This window comes from Paramormyrops kingsleyae, chromosome 21, assembly GCF_048594095.1.
Source record: "Paramormyrops kingsleyae isolate MSU_618 chromosome 21, PKINGS_0.4, whole genome shotgun sequence".
Lineage (NCBI taxonomy): Eukaryota > Metazoa > Chordata > Actinopteri > Osteoglossiformes > Mormyridae > Paramormyrops > Paramormyrops kingsleyae.
Genome location: NC_132817.1, coordinates 1,175,499 through 1,195,740, shown reverse-complemented (window position 1 = coordinate 1,195,740; position 20,242 = coordinate 1,175,499). Strand labels below are relative to the sequence as shown.

At 42.6% G+C, this 20,242-nt stretch overlaps 1 protein-coding gene across 1 annotated transcript in view; it reads left to right on the top strand.

Moving 5' to 3' along the window:
- The first annotated feature begins 1,331 nt into the window (after nt 1–1,331).
- Nucleotides 1,332–20,242, top strand: part of LOC111835157 (homer protein homolog 3-like) — a 90,557-nt gene continuing 71,646 nt past the window's right edge. Inside the window, exons 1-4 of the mRNA XM_072704121.1 lie at nt 1,332–1,640; nt 2,791–2,867; nt 4,762–4,846; nt 5,143–5,311. Coding sequence (XP_072560222.1) covers nt 4,787–4,846; nt 5,143–5,311 — 229 coding nt within the window. The 5' untranslated portion in view covers nt 1,332–1,640; nt 2,791–2,867; nt 4,762–4,786. The remainder of the gene's footprint in view (nt 1,641–2,790; nt 2,868–4,761; nt 4,847–5,142; nt 5,312–20,242) is intronic.

The window sequence follows — 20,242 nt, the reverse complement described above, 5'->3', positions numbered from 1 at the left end:
AGTGACTGCGTAACTAGCCAATAGTCGATTCTAGATTTCGCAGTACCGTTAGATTTATACCAAGAGAACACTTTCTTCCCTGGGTTCCGAACCCTCCAAATATCAATCAGACAGTTATCCCTAATAAATTCTTCCATAAAAGAATTATAATGGTGACTAAGAAATCTTGAGGGTGATATGTCTTCCCATTCATCCGGTGTCATATTCCAATCACCCCCCATAAAAATGAACTCTGTAGGATAAATTGTTTTAAGCTCAGTTATACCAGTAACAATATTCTCGAGCATTTGCTCACTTTGTGCAGCAGATTTATAACCATAGACATTAACTAGTATAAAAAAATTACTGTCAATTATCAAGACTGCCATTAACCAATGTCCTCCTTCATCTGCTCTGTAAGTGACAACCTCCCCACAAACCTGTGGAAACAGATGGCTACCCCTGCTGACTTGTTGCTCCCATGACTAAACAATATTTTATCCCCCTCACATATTAGTCCAAAACTTTACATCAGCCTCAGAAGAATGAGTTTCTTGTAGTAACAAACATTGTGTTTTACGCCCTTTACCAAACAAAAATAAAGCTTTCCTTTTAACCAAATCTTTAAGACCCCTCACATTTAACGAAGCAAATGAAACATAGTAAGAAGAAATATAACAATGAAATTAAACTTAGTCAAAAATACAAAGGTTCTTTTTTTTTTTAGTTGCTGTTTAACAAGTGACTATGTCCCATTTCAATTTTTTCACACAGCATTTTCGCATATCCAAACCTGTCCGCCATTAACCAATCTTTTTACCTTCAATATAGCCATGTGGCCCCCGGTAGTAGGCTTGTTTCCCTTCACCTCGATCCTTATCCATCTGTGGCCACAATTTGTTCCTAGCTTCTCTGTCCTCCAGCGACATAATATCAGTGAAGCGAACACCTCTTTCCCTGCACACCATCGAGTTCTTGCTTCTGCGCCATATCTCTTCCTTGATCAGCCTGCGAGCAAACAGCACCACAACGGGTCTGCTCCGGTTATCTTCTTTCTTCCCCACTCTATGCACGATGTCCACAGCATCCTCCAGCTGGCGTAAGTCAACGTCAGGAGCGATCTTTTTGAAGAGTTGGATGGCGTCCGCTCTGATGTTTTCATCACTCCTCTCTGGTAAGCCTTTCATCTTCAAACACCACCTCATCCTGTATCTTTCTTGCTCCTTAATTTTCTCCTTCAGCATTGTGTTTTCATCCTGGAGGACTTTTTGTTGTTTTTCCAGTTCGTTTACTCATTGTTTCCCTAACAACAAACACTTATTTAAGAACAGTTGCATGTATACACTCTAAAAACTCCTGGGTTATTTCTTTAACCCATTTTCTGGGTTATTTGTGTTGGGTTAAAATTATGGGTTATTTTTTCAGAGAGTAACCATTTTCTGGGTTATAGGGCTAATATTTTGACCCAATTCCTGGGTTGTTTAGGTTTATGAGTTATTTTTCAAAGAATAACCCATGTTCTGGGTTCACGACCCTTCCCCCCGCCCCCCGCTGTTCTGGAATTTTCTCACAACAGTCGTTTGAAATAACCGTCACTTGAACTTCGCGCTCGATCCTTTTTGGCCTGGGCTTCTTCGGTGCAACTTCGTCGCGTATTCAAGGTAAGCAAGTATTTTCAGTGTCAATGTAACGTAAACTTTTCTGTGTCCATGTCCCCGTTGGTATTTTAGCACCATTTGCTGAAAAAATGACCATGGCTTACCGTGCTAATTCTGTGGTTAGCATGTAGTCGCCCGCGGATATCGCGACATGTAACTAGTTTAAAGTCCGTGTAAAGTCAAAATAAATATGTGTTTTGAGTTTTTCAGACTAAAGAAGAAATTGTTATTAACCACCGAGCCAAATTTGAATGATTAAAAATAACGATAAGTTCAGGAAATTGGATGTCAAAATGGTTGAAATGTTTTTTACACATTGTTGAGAAATACATGTAACGTTATGACCTATTTAATGTGTTTAGAAGAAAATGACTGAATTCACTTTACACGGTGTTTAAATTCTATTTTCCATAAATGGTGCTGTACTTATCTCATTGTTATAATACTGGTGGTAATACGATAAGTACAGTGCAGCTAGTGGCGACTTCATGCCGCGTTAAGGGGTTCAAACATCGGACGAGAAGCGCCGCCCTCGCCGCGTCTAGGACAACTCGAGGTATCGCATACTTTCTCAGTTTATGGCCAGCAATATTGTTATGTTTAAGGACATTATGGATTTAGATAATGCCAGTACTATGTTATGATTGTACTGTATAATTAAATACAACCGTTGCTGAGTCTGCAGTCTGAACACTTTACCTCAGAGCGTCTGTTAACTGATTGAATTGAGAATATCACCTGAAAATCCAATAACATCAGCCATTTTCAATCAAGTAGCCGATTTCTGTAAATTAATGTAAAACGAAATTTATATTGCAGCACATGGTGAAGTCAGTATATACATTAACGACGATTTGAGACAAATAAGTGTAAATTTAATATAAGACTATGTACATGGCGCCGAATGGCGCCGCCGGTGTGTGTACACTCATAGAGAATAATGTGTTTGAATTTTAAATACGCTTCTCGTCCAGTGTGCAACCCCCTTTAGCCGCAGCTAGAGCGACGAGGCAACACAATAGTTGAGTTATGTTAACCAGCTGCGCTGTGCTTATCATATTATACAGTGCTCTACTGGCTTAAGTAGTAAGAGTTAAAGAAGCGTGTCAAGTCTTCAAATTGTTGCTAACTTCTATTGCTATGTTTTCTCCAGGTCATTTTAAATGGACAGCTTTGTCGCTGATAAGCTAACTGAGTGGCGGCTGTCTGAGCTGATAGAGAATTTTAGAGGTAAGCGTTTTACTCTTAACTGCCCTCATATCATCTCTCTATACCTAAACATTTTTCTTTAATATGGCTTAAATGTGTCAGTGCAAGATTTTGTGACAGTCACAACTTCTTCGACAGTGGGGAATGCATATCTATAATAACCCTTATAGTTAAAAGATACTTGTGCCTTGTCTTTTAGCTGTTATGCATAATAATGCATTACATTTAGAAAATATTAAATTACTCCTATCATGAAATCAAATTTCGGTCATCCCAAGCTGTTGAGAATAGTGAAAGGTTAGTGAATGTTAACATGATTGATAATAATGTGATTGTTGCAAATATCTCTGCAAGGATGTTCACACTGGCATGTATAGTTATTTTTTTTCTTATTATTATTATATTATTTTTTTTAAATAAAGAGGAGGGAATGGTCAAAAAGCAGGGCAGTTTTTAGGTTTTTATTTGTAAAACAACAAATAAGAACATAAGAACATAAGAAATTTACAAACGAGAGGAGGCCATTCGGCCCATCAAGCTCGTTTGGGGAGAACTTAGCTAATAGCTCAGAGTTGTTAAAATCTTATCCAGCTCTGATTTAAAGGAACCCATGGTTTTAGCTTCCACTACAATAGCAGGAAGACTATTCCATACTCTGACTACACGCTGTGTAAAGAAGTGCTTCCTCAAATTTGTTTTAAAATGTTCTCCCGCTAATTTCCACTTATGGCCACGAGTTCTAGTATTTAGACTAATATTGAAATAGTCATTTGGCTGAACAGCATCCAGACCCGTTAGAATCTTATAGACCTGAATCATATCCCCCCTTAGTCTCCTTTGCTCAAGGCTGAACAGATTCAGTTCCGCTAACCTCTCCTCGTAAGACATTCCTCTAAGACCAGGAATCATTCTCGTAGCTCTTCGTTGCACCTTTTCTAAGGCAGCAATGTCCTTCTTGAGGTGTGGTGACCAAACCTGCACACAGTATTCTAGGTGGGGTCTTACCAAGGAATTATATAAGTGTAACATCACCTCCCTTGACTTAAACTCCACACATCTAGAGATATAACCCAACATTCTGTTCGCCTTTTTTATTGCTTCCCCACATTGGCGAGAGTGGGACATGGAAGCATCAACATACATACCGAGATCTTTCTCGTAATCAGCTACCTTTATTTCAGTGGAACCCATAAAATATCTGTACTGTATATTTCTGCTCCCTGCATGGATTACCTTACATTTATCTGTGTTAAATTTCATCTGCCAAGTATCAGCCATAATAAGTTATGTCATATTATACAATTACTTTTACAGTTTTTTGCCATGGTATCGATTCAGTATCGAGGTATTTTAGTCTGGTATTGTATCAAAGTCATAATTTTGGTATCGTGACAACACTGTTCTATATAAAAAGTATTTGCTGATATTCTCTTTTTTTATGTTGGTTTACAAATGTACAAATTTCAAGGGCTTGTTTACATTTATACTTTTTAATAGTACACTACTGAATGCCAAAGTTGCAAGTTAAATTATATGTTTTTAAGTAAAATTGTTGAAAATTATTGTGATAAATTAGTCGATAGATTAATCGATATAAAAATAGTCGTTAGTGGCAGCCCTACCTGAGACTGAGTTTTAGCAGGTCCTCTAGAATAAGTATCCAACATTTTAAACATATTTATAAGTCTGAAAAACAGGAAAAGCACAATAGGTCCCCTTTAAAGCTAGGCAACAGACTTAAACATAAGTGTTTTGTGTTCAGGTTCTCTGTGCTTGCAAAAGTATTAGGTTGAGTATTTGAAATTCAATGTCACTGATATTTTCAGATTATCTTACTTCTGGAAATATTTTAATGTATAGGCTGTACATTCGTGTGTCACTTGTTTACTGCAAGTGTTTTTTTTTACATTTACAGGCCATCCACAAACATAAAAGAAGCCATGGTGCTATCATTGGTGCAGACATTCCCGACCATGAATGATGGATCAGACAGTGGCTATGTGAGTTTAATTATCTTGGTTCATATGGAAACTGTTGCTGATTTAAACCTTTTCTTTTTTTTTACAAAGATGTGAATACACTTGATAAGCAATGGTGTCTAATGAGATGAGTGGGTCATACAAGACATAATATATTGTATGTGTACATGGATCATTTCCGTTTATTTTGCTTTTAGCCTTTTTAACCCCCTAATTGTTCCTTATCTGTACCTGATGTGTGTTATCTCTACTGTAAAACTTTGTAAAAGATTAAAAATGTCCTTCTTGGATAAGGAAAGTTCTATCTTTTTTTCCAGGACATATGGTACACAAAAGCCAGGAAGGTAACAAAGGATGGAGGAGTGTTCCACTACCCAGTCACGGGCTTCCTCGAAGAAAGACTACGGAACGTTAGAAAGAGGTCAAACCGTGGGTGCACCCAACAAATGCCTGAAGCCACCCAGTCACGAAGGGCATACATACCAGGTGACACAGACTCCCAAAAGTCTTTTATTTACATTATCAATGACAGAAAATGTATGCAATGTAGGAGTGAAAGGATCAGATTTGTATGTTCGTCTCTGTTGTTTGTTTCTTGATTTTGGCAGATAAAGAAAAAGTGAAAATAGCTGACGCCACAACAACAGGCACTTTGCATTTTTTGACACTCCCCCTTATGCATATTGAAAAGGTTTTCAAAGTTGTCATATTGAACTTGTGCCAATACCACATATCAGTTTAACAGTGAAACTAGGAAACAGTGAAATGCATGACCCCCACTGTAATGAATTGAAAAACATCGCTGGCTTCCCTGTCTGAACGCGCGCTACAGGAAGAAAACTCATAAACTTATTTGTAATCACTTGTGTTTCTCTGGAGAATCAACCATTCCAGAAGAAAGGGCCTTCCAACAGAAGGAATGGCTGAAACACAATTCAGAGCCTTTCACCCAAGTGCAGTCCTACATGAAGGACACAGTGTTATGCAGAGCCAACTGGATCCGGGATAATAGCTCCAAGGACATACTGGAACTCTTCACAGAGTACCCTCATCTCACCAGTCCAGGCATGGTATGGTTCCACTGGAACATATAGTAGCAATATCTTATTTACATTTTGTATCAAAGGATCGGATATCACATTTTTTCCTTTGTTTCCTGTGTTTTTTTTAGATAGCACAGGACTTCCAGGTGCTGCATGGTGAGGCTGCACCTAAATTATTTGAGACCTGGATCCCTGAATATGCTGAAAAGGTCCTGTACTTGGCGAAGCAGGACAACAAACTCCCTTCACTTTCTGTTGAGGACATGACACTGGGTAAATTAAAACTGACCTTTTGTGTGTTCTATGGCAAGGGTCCTGTGATTCCTTTCCTTTTGGTCTGTATGTTGAGACTCAAATATCTGTTCATTTACATATTTCTATAGTCGTTTTATTTTTTCACACACATACTGATACCTAGAATATTGTTAACCTACAGATGCCAAAGGGGAACTAGCGCTAACACTGCTACCCACCATGGTGCCACAGGCCTTCTACAGGGTTGGGAAGAAGACTATCCGGCACTCCATTGAAGAGTCCCGGACAGCGTTCATACACCAAATGCCTGTAAGTACAATGGACCATTTTCTCAGCACCACTCTGAGAGAGAATATTCTTAATTCTAACTATACTATACAGGTGAAAGAAGGCAATCCAAGTGACATGTTTCATGTGAAAGCTAAAGGGTGAATCCTGATTTTTTTAAAAAAAAAAAAAAACAACTCCAAGGTTCCTCGCAGTTGTATTTCAGTTTTCAGTGATGCCATCTATGGTAGCTAGAAAGTGAAGTTGAAGATGTTAAGTTTTATTACTCTGAGTGGTTCTCAATCCACATTTTCTTTTACACATTCATGACCCACTCAAAATGAACACACCAATTAAGAACCACAGTTCATTTGGCTTCCTTGTACAGTTAGTATCAGCATTATAACACAAACTGGTAGTCTATTATCTTGTTTACAATTCACCTTCTACACAATATTCACATTCTTTTGTGTATCTTTCTGTCTCTGTCTGATTTAGGTTGGAACAAATATGATGGAATACCTCTTGCAATCAAAGCCATTCCCCTCTGTCCTGGCGCTGGGAGATCCCCAGCAATGTGCTTCTCAGGCATTTGTGATATTAGCTGGTCAGGCACTCCCTCAGAGCACACTGCTTCGGGCAGTTGACGTGTGTTTCAAGGCATTTTATGTTCTTGATATCAACTACCCCAAGCAGTGTGCTCCCGCATGGGAGTTTCTGCAGCAAGTTGTATATCAGATTGAGGGATCTGAATCAAAACCTGTCAAATTTCTTAAGACTGCCTTGCTTAATTGCAGAACTGTTTAATTGTGTTAAGCTGCAGTAAATGACACAACCAATGTTTGAAGACTTTAAGCCTCAAGTTCAATCCAGTTATTGAATGTTGTCAAATGTTTGAGAGAGAATGAGTTGTTTATTTTTCTATTTTTGTAATGTCTAATGTTATTACAGTGTGACCTAAAATAAATAGGTCCAAGTGTGTTTTTTTATATAGAGTTTAATTTAATTTAATGCAATAAAAATGTAAAAGTGCTTGAAGTGTGTAAGTGCCTGAAGTTTTATTTTCTGAAATAAGGCATACTGGCATAGTAACCCAAGTTAGGTTATTTTTGACCTTTGACCTTTGGTTAAAAAGGGGCCTACTAATTTCTGGGTTATTTCAACCCAGATATTGGGGTTGTTCTTTTGACCCAGAAGTTGGGTTATATTAACTACAATTTTGGGTTATTGTAACCCAGCATTTGGGTCAGGTATTTAACCCAGAAGTTGGGTCAAAAAGAATAACCCATTTTTCTGGGTTGAAATAACCCATAAATTAGTTGGTCCCTTTTTAACCCAGGATTTGGGTCAAAAATAACCCATTATGGGTTATTTTTGACCCAGGAGTTTTTAGTGTGTAGCCATCTGATATTGCCAAGTCTTCACCCGCAGTGGGACATCTCTCAATAGATCCCCACACATTTATTTAAAATACTGTCATATAAACAGGATATCAAATAAACATTATCGATAATAACAAGAAACATTTAACAATGTCCAGTATATAAAATAGCTATGTAAATCATACCCTATAATATGACAAGTAATATTACTACATTAAATATTATTATTATTATTATAGTAATATTACTACTTCCAGAGGTGAACAAACCCTTTTCTAAACAAGATCTGACGTGATGCGTAGTTTTCCCTACCAAAAAGCGACCTTCGACTTATACGCGACGATCCGACGTTTAGACGAGCAACGCTTTTCAACACCGCGACGGTCCGACGTTTTCGCGAATAAAACGCTATGCTTATGCCATTTATGCGACGTATTGCCTACGTACTTGTACTGACTGGGTAGACAGCGGGCAAGGTGAGTGACAATCTCCTGACATAATCATGTTGCAAGAATATGTTTACCCGTCTGCAAGGCTGTGTCGCCAAGTAATGGCTCCTATCCAGAACTACTGTATGGTGCCATCTCTGGATCGAACGCACTCCTTGCCGTGTCTTGTTTTATGAAATCTGCCAAACTTTGTCGGTTACCTTCCATATTGGAATCTTGAAGGTGTTTTGATGTATGTTGCTAAATACCGCTCACTAGTTCCTACAACTATTGAATGTAATTAAATAAACTGGGGGCATCTTATTTAAAATAAAACTAACAAAATAGTTAGCCTTTGTCTTTTCCAGATTCAGCAGTCCGAAACGCCCGTTAAACAGTCCGGTCAGCTAGCTCGATAGCCGAGTCAGAGATGTTAGCATTCAGCCAGGTTTCTGTGAAAACTGAAGCACAACTGTTCAACTTTTGCGATGAAATCCTCAGTCTTTCTTTACACAGCGTGTAGTTAGAGTATGGAATAGTCTTCCTGCTAGTGTAGTGGAAGCTAAAACCCTGGGTTCCTTTAAATCAGAGCTAGATAAGATTTTAACAACTCTGAGCTATTAGTTAAGTTCTCCCCAAACGAGCTTGATGGGCCGAATGGCCTCCTCTCGTTTGTAAATTTCTTATGTTCTTATGTTTCTTATGTTCTTATGTCTCAGCTCATCTATCTTGTTAGCTATAGACAGAGTATTCGCGCCAAACAGGCTGGGTAGAGGAGCTTTGTTCATGGAGTTCTTTAGCCTATCATGAATGCCAGCTCTCTTACCCCGCTTCTGCTTTCTCTCCCATCTCCACCTGTGCCGTCTCTTTGTCCAGGTGAAGATCCAGGCAGGCACCAAGTAGCTCCTTCGGGACATTGAGAGGTGGGGGTGGAATAAAACCTTTTAAGCCGATATTTTGAATTTCCTGTGGACTGTACTGTATGTTGCGTGGTCTTGTCGTAACTGCAAACAGTGTCTCACTGTGACAAAAAGTAAACTAACACACAAAAATTAAGTGAAAAAGTGGCATCTACATGGGGAGCTCCGGGCTGCTGTATCCGTGCATGCCACCACCTTGAATCGAATCCCACAGATATGCTTTCCTTGGAGGAAGTAAAGCTGGAAGACTCGGGGGGGGGGACTTACCCATCTCTAGGGCTGAGGTCACTGAAGTAGAAGAAAAACTCTTCAATGGTAAGGCTCCAGGAGTGGATAAGATTCGCCCTGAGTTCCCAAAAGCAATTGATGTTGTTGGGCTGTCTTGGCTGACATGCCTCTTCAGCATTGCATTGATATTGGGGACAAAGCCTTTGGATTGTCAGACTAGAGTGGTGGTCCCAGTCTTTAAGAAAGGGGACAGGAGGATTTGTTCCAGCTTCAGGAGGATCACACTCCTCAGCCTCCCTTGGAAAGTCCTGTTGGTGTCATTAGGCTGTAACTTGCAGCATGCACTGGGGCAGTTTGCTGCTGAGTGTGAGGCAGCCAGGATGAGGATCTGCAACTCCAAGTCTAAGGCTAAGGTTCTTGAAAAGGGTGGACTGCCCTCTTCTGGTGTGAGATAAGTTGCTGCCTCAAGAGACATTAAAGAATGGAGCAGAGGAGTTAAAGAATCTCAGGGTCTTGCTCACGAATGAAGGAAGAAGGGAGCGGGAGATCGACAGACAGTGGACACTGTACTGTTCTGTTGTTGTGAAGAGGGAGCTAAGCCGGAAGGCAAAGCTTTTGATTTACTAGTTCATATACAGTTCACTCACCTAAAGGATTATTAGGAACACCATACTAATACGGTGTTTGACCCCCTTTCGCCTTCAGAACTGCCTTAATTCTACGTGGCATTGATTCAACAAGGCGCTGAAAGCATTCTTTAGAAATGTTGGCCCATATTGATAGGATATCATCTTGCAGTTGATGGAGATTTGTGAGATGCACATCCAGGGCACGAAGCCTTACACACACCTGCTCTATTGGGTTGAGATCTGGTGACTGTGGGGGCCATTTTAGTACAGTGAACTCATTGTCATGTTCAAGAAACCATTTTGAAATGATTCGAGCTTTGTGACATGGTGCATTATCCTGCTGGAAGTAGCCATCAGAGGATGGGTACATGGTGGTCATAAAGGGATGGACATGGTCAGAAACAATGCTCAGGTAGGCCGTGGCATTTAAACGATGCCCAATTGGCACTAAGGGGCCTAAAGTGTGCCAAGAAAACATCCCCCACACCATTACAACACCACCACCAGCCTGCACAGTGGTAACAAGGCATGATGGATCCATGTTCTCATTCTGTTTATGCCAAATTCTGACTCTACCATTTGAATGTCTCAACAGAAATCGAGACTCATCAGACCAGGCAACATTTTTCCAGTCTTCAACTGTCCAATTTTGGTGAGCTCGTGCAAATTGTAGCCTCTTTTTCCTATTTGTAGTGGAGATGAGTGGTACCCGGTGGGGTCTTCTGCTGTTGTAGCCCATCCGCCTCAAGGTTGTGCGTGTTGTGGCTTCACAAATCCTTTGCTGCATACCTCGTTTGTAACGAGTGGTTATTTCAGTCAAAGTTGCTCTTCTATCAGCTTGAATCAGTCGGCCCATTCTCCTCTGACCTCTAGCATCAACAAGGCATTTTCGCCCACAGGACTGCCGCATACTGGATGTTTTTCCCTTTGCACACCATTCTTTGTAAACCCTAGAAATGGTTATGCGTGAAAATCCCAGTAACTGAGCAGATTGTGAAATACTCAGACCGGCCCGTCTGGCACCAACAACCATGCCACGCTCAAAATTGCTTAAATCACCTTTCTTTCCCATTCTGACATTCAGTTTGGAGTTCAGGAGATTGTCTTGATCAGGACCACACCCCTAAATTCAATTCAATTCAATTTTATTTATATAGCGCATTATCACAACATTACATTGTCTCAATGCGCTTTACATTTCTGCCTCGTAAGGACCCCCCATTGAGTAAGCCAAAGGCAACGGTGGCAAGGAAAAACTCCCTAAGAGGAAGAAACCTTGGGAGGAACCAGACCCAAAGGGGGAGCCCATCCTCCAGGGGCCGGCAGATGAGTCAAACAAACAAGATGATATGACTAAGCTAATACAGACAAGATGAAATGACTAAGCTAATACAGGGGTTGAAATATATGTCTCAATGCAGCGGCCGACCGGTGCAGGCACGTGGTGCTTGATGCACGATGGCAGGATTAATAGACACACAGCCGCAGTATGGATGGCGAGGCATCGTGTTGAGCCAAGGGCAGGCAGGTTGGAGGGTAGTTGCCGGAGGTGGAGGTAGTTGTCTTGCAGGCCGCAGAGGCATAAACTCTTCAACGACATTGTGCTCCATGGAGCACACCCCAGAAGGGGTGAGGGAGGAAATAAGAATAATTGTGTATTAGCCAGAGTTGAGGAAATCAGAGGTAGTGCAAGCAAAATGATCGAGTGCAATATTCGTCTAGGCTCCGGCAGATCTGAGTATAGCAGCATGAGAAAGAGGGAGAGACAGGCGGGAACACAGGCATGGGGACTCCCTGAACATCAGCACTCTAGTGTAGAGCCAGAGTGACAGCACTGACGCCTCAGTGTATCCAAAGCCAATGACACCGATCCCCACCCAGCTTATCACCTCATACTGTTAGTCTGACTGGGAGTGAGGGACTAGCTGGAACCAGAACTAGGTTTCCTATACGCTAAGTTATACAAGTGCGTTTTTAATCTAGACTTGAAAAGCGAGAGTGTGCCTGAATCCCGCACATCCGCCGGGAGACCATTCCACAGCTGCGGAGCTCTGTAAGAGAATGCTCTGCAGCCTGCCGTAGCCCTGTCTACTTTAGGAATTAATAGATATCCTGCTCCTTGTGAACGAAGCAGGCGAGAAGGGTTGTAAGGGACCAGAAGATCATTGAGATATTGTGGTGCAAGGCCATTCAGAGTTTTGTAAGTCAATAGTAATAATTTGTAGTCAATCCTAAACTTGACCGGTAGCCAGTGCAGGGAAGACAGGATCTAGACAGGGCTAATGTGATCAAATTTTTTAGTTTTTGTTAGAACTCTGGCAGCTGCATTTTGTACTAACTGAAGTTTATGTAGGGATCCAGATGGACAACCCGAAAGGAGGGCATTGCAGTAGTCCAATCTAGAAGTTATAAAGGCATGTATTAGTTTTTCTGCATCTTGAAAGGACAGCAACTTCCGAAGCTTGGCTATGTTCCGTAGATGATAAAATGCCGTACTGGTAATGCTATTTATGTGAGCACTGAAGCAGAGGTCGGAGTCTACCAGGACACCAAGATTTCTGACCACTGTTTTAAATTGAGTAGGGAGGCCGCTAGGGTTGGGGTTTACAAACTTATTGCGGGCCTCCTTAGGACCGATTAAAAGAACCTCAGTTTTTTCAGTATTTAACATGAGGAAATTCCTTGCCATCCAACAACGGATGTCTAGCAGACAGTCGGCTAAAGAAGAGAGCTGGGATGCGTCACTAGGTTTAACAGATATATACAATTGTGTATCATCAGCATAACAATGAAAATTAACACTGTAATTTCTAATTATGTTACCAAGCGGTAGCATATATAGATTGAACAGTAGGGGGCCCAGCACTGATCCCTGCGGGACACCATATCTTACTTTAGTGGCTATGGATGACTCATTGTTTACATGGACAAACTGGTAACGATCAGTTAAATACGAACGAAACCACAGTAGTGCTGTCCCTTTAATGCCAATCACTGTTTCCAACCGGTCCAAAAGAATATTATGGTCTACAGTAGGGATGAGCGAGTACAGCATTATCTGTATCTGTATCCGTATCTGTTAACCATATGAATTATCTGTATCTGTATCTGTACTCGGAATGGGCGGGGCCTAACCCGGAAGTGGGCGGGGTTTGACCTGGAAGTGGGTCGGGTTGTCTTTAAATGGGTGGGGCTTTAACCGGTATGTTATTTTAAGCATGCAATTGATATGGGTTGATCAGAAATTGTTATATTTATTGCTGATTAGAAAACTATTTACATGACAGCATCAGCGTTGAGCTTCAGATCAGTGGTTTTGATCACGATAACAAACGAACTATATACAGAACAAGTTTTGCAACAATGAATACAACACATGCGGTTGCAATTATGAAGTAAAATGTAATGAACAAGAGTTTTCATCTCAACATAATTATTTTTTTTTTAACTTTTAATTTTTTTATGATCAGTGTGATTTCTTTTTTTTTGGTTCTTTTTTATTTCCACACCAGGTATGTGTGAGTGTGTGTGAGTGAGTGAGTAAGAGAGAGACAGAGAGAAAGAGAGGGGGGGGGGGAGTGTGTGTGTTTGTGTGTGTAGCTTAATTTGTAATATTAATTATACCACAACTACCTTTATTTTTTTTTATAAAATACAGCAAGAAAGTGTCAGACACTCAGTGCGTGAAGTAAAAAAAAACTGGCTAGAGCCAGCTGACGGTTTAAAAAAGAAAAAAAAAACTCCAACAGGCAGAGACGCGAGTCGCATTCTACAAACAAACCTGAAGCTGATGTTACGACCCTGTCTAGGGGTTAGGGTGTAACAGAGGAAGGGAATGGGGAAAGGGGAACGAGGGGAACACAGGGTGTGGTGTACAAGGGAACACACGTGGACAAAGGGGATATTTTTATAGTTTTTTATATTTTATTCACGCAAGACAGACAGAACAAATGGTTTAGTGCAAAAAGACTCAGGAGTGATTATCGCCAAAATAAGAAACAAAACCCACTTGTCCAACACAACCCAATTCTAGCTTAACTAAGTGTAAAACCAAACAACAAGTGATACTCCTAACTCCCTATCCAAAAACAGTCACAAAAACTTCCAAACAAAACCGGCAATCACTCCCTAAGCACCAAACAATCACAAATCCTACACATACACAGCACACAGCAAAGCGTCAAAGTTTAAGGGGCGCGCGAAGACGTAAACCAAAAACAAGCAAAAGATCGATAACCAGAAAAGCAAGCAAAACCGGGCGAAAGTACAGAAAGGGGTAAGGCAAAGAATCGTAAGTCAGGGAAATCAAAAAGTCATACACAAATATCAAAACCAAGAAAACAATCCAATAATAATCAAGTAATGAGCTAAGCTCCCGAAGAGTGTCCTGGACCGGCTCTTATCCTTCTCCGGACGGAAATGACGGAGGCCAAACAGGAAACGAAGGCGGGGTCCGGAGGTGGAGGCGGGGCCAGGACAGGTCGAGCGGGCATGGTCGTGGGCGGAGTTCGCACGTGGAGGCGGGGTAAAAACAACGGCACGTAACACCCCCCCCCATAAGTGTGAACCTCGTAGGGTTCACAATTTCTAACCCATTTAACATCGTATACAAAAACACATTTCACAATCATCACTAAAATCCACAATATACAATTACACAACCAAATTACAAATCCATCAGGAACGTGAGGGGGCATCTGCCACAAGGTTACTGGCTCCTCGATAGCTGGGACAGGACGCAAGGGCGCAGGGGGAATCACTTGATATGTTTTCCCTACCAGCTGACAAATGTGACACGAACGACAGTATCTCTTAACCTCCGAATTTATGCCCGGCCAATAGAAGTATTTCAGTACACGAGCGAGCGTCTTTCTAATGCCTAAGTGTCCAGAACACGGGTGGTCATGAGCCAAAGTTAGTACCTGGTCTCTAAGGGTACACGGAACTACTATTTGGAATAGTATAGCCCAATCGAAAGGAGTCTGAGGAGGTGTCCACTTCCGCATCAACAGACCACGATCTATAAAGTACGCCACAGAATGGTCTGCTAAAGTCGCTTTTTCTACGGCCAAATCAAAACACTCCGTCAGAGACGGGTCAGCTATTTGAGCTGCGATCAGATCCGTACGAGTACATACTTCATCTATAGCTTGAGGTAATTCTGGGTCTTTTACAAGTGGGGGACTAGCACATGGGGGCAGAATAGGTACATCACTTTCAGCCATAAAGGAATCAGCTAAGTCAATGTCCGCTAATTGCCGTGCTTGGGCACGAGTAAGGACACAAGTGGGAAATGCACTAGGGAAATCAATCTCTAAGTTGTCAGAGCCACTCTCTGGTTCTGACGCTACCTCAGGTAGAGGAACTACCTTACCTCCCGCAATGTCATTCCCCAAAATAAAAGATACACCCGAAACAGGGAGTCGAGGTCGAACAGCAACTTTTACAACACCCGAAAAATCATTAGTCTCTAAGCAAACCTGGTGGAGAGGCACTCTCATGGTTCCTAGTTCAATACCTTGAACTAACACATCAGAACCAGCATAAGACGAGTTATCAAAGGGCAACACAGATTCCAAAATGAAGGACTGAGCAGCACCAGTGTCCCGCAATATAGTGATGGGGCACTTCACATCAGAGTTTCCAAGTGACACAAAACCAGGGAATACAAAAGGCTGGAAGGAGGGTTCAACAGAGTTAGGTAACAACGGAACATCAGAAACAGGAACACAATCCGTAACAAGTACCTTTTTCACATTCGAACGAGCGTTCTTGCGTCGTAACGCAGGACAAACAGAGATGAGGTGACCAACTTCATGACAATAAAAACATTCTCTAGTTTCTACCGGTGGGGCCATCGGGGCAACCTTCGCAGGAGGCGGCACCGGTCTAGGATGGAGCTTACGAGGCAAAGGAGTAGGGACAAACACAGTTCTGTGGGTTAATACAAACTCATCGGCGAGGGTAGCGGCTTCCGCAAGAGACATAGCTTTCTGTTCATTCAAGTAAATAACCACACGATCAGGCAAACAATTTTTAAACTCCTCTAACAAAAGCAGTTCCTTGAGCTGATCGAAGTTAGTCACACCACTAGCGGTACACCATTTATCAAAGAGGAGTGACTTTTCCCGAGCGAATTCCACGTGGGTTTGCGAGGCGGATTTACAAAGCTTCCTGAAATTCTGCCGATATGCTTCAGGCACTAGTTCGTAAGCTCTCAAAATTGTAGCCTTCACAATGTCATAGTCGAGACTTTGCTCCAGACCAAGGGCTGAACAGACCTCTTGAGCCTTCCCCACGAGTTTGCATTGCAGCAGTAAGGACCAAAGATGCCGGGGCCAATTCAAGGTGGTCGCAATGCGTTCGAAGATGGGGAAGTAAGCGTCTACCTCGTTTTCCCTAAAAATGGGCACAAGTCCAATGTGACGGCTTACATCAAAGCCAGTAGTTTCCCTCTCAGGGGATCGAGTAGGAACCGGGGGAGATGGAGCATTAGGACGCACACTCTCGTCCAGTGAACCTACACTGGCACGAGCGGTGGAGCGGTCGGCATCAAGGGGCGAGCTTACCTTACGAGGGTGAGGAACAGGCGGTTTTGGACCTGCCCTCGCCCTTTGCATGTTAGCATCCCGTTCTGCCTCCAACTCCAAAGCCCTAATGCGTAAGATTTGGGCTTGGCAGTCCTGTTTCTTAATCTCCAGTTCGGTTTCTCGGAGTCGAATTGTGAGGAGAATCTCCTCCTTAGACGAGCCGGGACTTCCGGGATCCATGCGAACCCCTGGCACCGAGCCTTCTGCTTCCGCCGACGCAGGAGACCGGTGTGGGCAAGGTGCAACACCCGAAAGTTCACCTGGCTCGGGCAGAATACCTTGCATGACTAATTCGTCGTGCAGGACCCGCTTAATTTCCTGCTTCGACGCACAGATCGGAATCCTGACGTTGAAAAACCCCGCAATGGCTACTAGGTCAGCTTTCCTGCAAGATTCAAAGTGTTCCTGCGTGGGGTTCAGGGTAAACTCGAGCAGGTCAAAGGTAGCCATACTGCAATCCCAAGTACACCAACTATCCCCACTATAATCAATCCGCCAAGCAAAACCGAAAGTACACAGAAGGACAACACAGAGGAACGAAGATATCCCAGACAGGAATATCCTGGACGAGCCCCCAATTCTGTTACGACCCTGTCTAGGGGTTAGGGTGTAACAGAGGAAGGGAATGGGGAAAGGGGAACGAGGGGAACACAGGGTGTGGTGTACAAGGGAACACACGTGGACAAAGGGGATATTTTTATAGTTTTTTATATTTTATTCACGCAAGACAGACAGAACAAATGGTTTAGTGCAAAAAGACTCAGGAGTGATTATCGCCAAAATAAGAAACAAAACCCACTTGTCCAACACAACCCAATTCTAGCTTAACTAAGTGTAAAACCAAACAACAAGTGATACTCCTAACTCCCTATCCAAAAACAGTCACAAAAACTTCCAAACAAAACCGGCAATCACTCCCTAAGCACCAAACAATCACAAATCCTACACATACACAGCACACAGCAAAGCGTCAAAGTTTAAGGGGCGCGCGAAGACGTAAACCAAAAACAAGCAAAAGATCGATAACCAGAAAAGCAAGCAAAACCGGGCGAAAGTACAGAAAGGGGTAAGGCAAAGAATCGTAAGTCAGGGAAATCAAAAAGTCATACACAAATATCAAAACCAAGAAAACAATCCAATAATAATCAAGTAATGAGCTAAGCTCCCGAAGAGTGTCCTGGACCGGCTCTTATCCTTCTCCGGACGGAAATGACGGAGGCCAAACAGGAAACGAAGGCGGGGTCCGGAGGTGGAGGCGGGGCCAGGACAGGTCGAGCGGGCATGGTCGTGGGCGGAGTTCGCACGTGGAGGCGGGGTAAAAACAACGGCACGTAACACTGAAGAAACCCTAAACGTTAACGGAAAAAAACCCGCAATCCTGAGTGACTGAGGGAGCGACAGAGAGAGAGAGAGCGCTGTTCTTTTCTCTTCTCAGTGTTCTGTGTGTGAGTGAGCAGAGCGGGACACAGCAACACAATAAATCTGTATGTGTGTAGGGGAGGGGCGCTGTGACTAGTCTATCACAGAACGCAGACACAGTCAGCTACCCAATGAGAATTTTTATTCAATCCGAGCACAGATATTGACTTGTATTACTCGTATGATACTCGTACTCGTCAAAAGTGCTTTATCCGTACCGGATACTCGTTTCAGCCGAGTATCCGGCTCAACTCTAGTCTACAGTATCGAATGCTGCAGTTAAATGCATTGAAGCAACTGCCATGTCATTGGTTGATTAGATAATTGCATTAATGAGAAATTGAACAGGTGTTCCTAATAATCCTTTAGGTGAGTGCAGTGGCGGTTCTACACGGAGGCCTAGGGAGACCCGTGCCTCTGTAGACATGTCCCTGGCCACCCCTGTGGCCCCCCTGTGCTGACCAAATAAAAAAGTATGAATTTATTATGATTTTACACACGAGCGCCAAAAGCGGAACTAATGCGACGCATCGTTCTACACGGGTAAATTAGAGCGGCGCACCCAAACACTGTGGTGCTGCTCGGTGAATGGGAGCGCAGCAACAGCTAGAACCACTCTTGGATAGTGGAGCTACGATTAATTTCTTCTGTAGCAAGAGTCGAAGGTAAGCAAAACAATTTAATCTCGTGAGTGACTTGTTGTTCTTGCACATAACCGTGTTACTTTTGTTTTTCACACTGATAATGAAATCAAGTTTGGAAGTGGCTGGTCTCGAGATGTTTAAAAACTTGGTAACACTTTTATATTTGTTACTGTATTTGTACCCTTATCATTTTTTATGGCCCTACCTCTTTTGCACCTGCACTTACTCTTGTACAAAATAAATGTTTGTATGATCTTAAAGTAAAATTAAGTTTATAATCTTTAAATATCATTTGTTGTCATTTTTTAATGTGCCTCTCTGGTTAAACACTGGCCCCTTCTTGGCCCCCCTAGTAAAATTTGTCTAGAACCGCCACTGGGTGAGTGTATATTCCTACCCTTGTTACGTGCCGTAAGTTTGGGTTATGTGCCGTAAGGGATATGTGCCGTAAGTTTCGGGTCCGTGCCGTATGTGTTACGTGTCGTAAGTTTAGGAGGATGCCTGCAGGTCTTTCGGACGTCCTGCCCACTCGCCGATTGGTCAACCACCCCCTCGACTCTGCCCTCTGGACCTGACCCCGCCTCCCTTGCCTTCGGAGCAGTTTCCGGTTCGTCGGCTGAAGAGATTGCCGCTTCGTCCCTTCGTCTGCCTGCTACTTGCTTCTCGCCTACTAGCTTGCTCTTCGTTGCTTTGCTTTTGTTTGAATGCTTGTGTATGACTGTTTTGCTCTTGACTTCCGATTTTCGCCTCATCCCTTATTGTACCTTCGCCCTGGTTTTGACTGCTTGCTTGGTTTTTGAACTCTCGCCTGTACTTCGACTTAGCCTCTCCGATCTTCCCTCTGGATACCTTTGCTTTGGCTGTGTGTTTCGTGTTCCACTAGGTGTGTGTAAGGAGTGTCTGCCTTTTTGTTTAATCGTAAACGTGGGGATTTTTGTTTGTTTGGTCAGGGAGAAAGGTTTAGGCATTGTTGTTTCGTTTCACCCCTTTTGTGTTCACTTAGGTAGCTTAGCTTGGGGTTATACTCGGTAGATGTGTTTTTGTTTGTTTGTTTGGCCTTTGTCACTCCTAACGTTTGTTACACCTAGTGTTTGTACAGTGTTTGTGAAAAACTATAAAAAAAGACTCCCTTTGTGTCCCGTGTTCCCTTCTCCTAGCCCTGGTTGTCCTTTCCTTCCCAATCCCTCCTTCCCTTTCACTTTGTTACGCTCCAGTCTAGGGTTGGAGCCTAACACCCTCACTTATAGTCATGACTTCTGGGTAGTGACTGAAAGAATGAGATTGTGGATACAAGTGGCCGAAATGGGTTTCCTCAGGTTTACAAATAAGTTAAGGAGCATTCGGGAGGAACTCAAAGTAGAGCCGCTGCTCCTCTACATCAAAAGGATCTAGTTGAGATGGTTCAGGCATCTATCTAGGAAACCACCTGGGTGGTTCCTTGGGGAGATGTTTCAAGCATGTCCAACAGAGACAAGGCCTCGGGGCAGATCCAGGACACGCTGGAGAGATTAAATCTCTCAGCTGGCATGAGAATGCCTGTTTAGATTGCTGCCCCCATAACCTGACCCTGGATAAGTGCCAGAAAATGGATGAATGGATGGATTTATTTTGT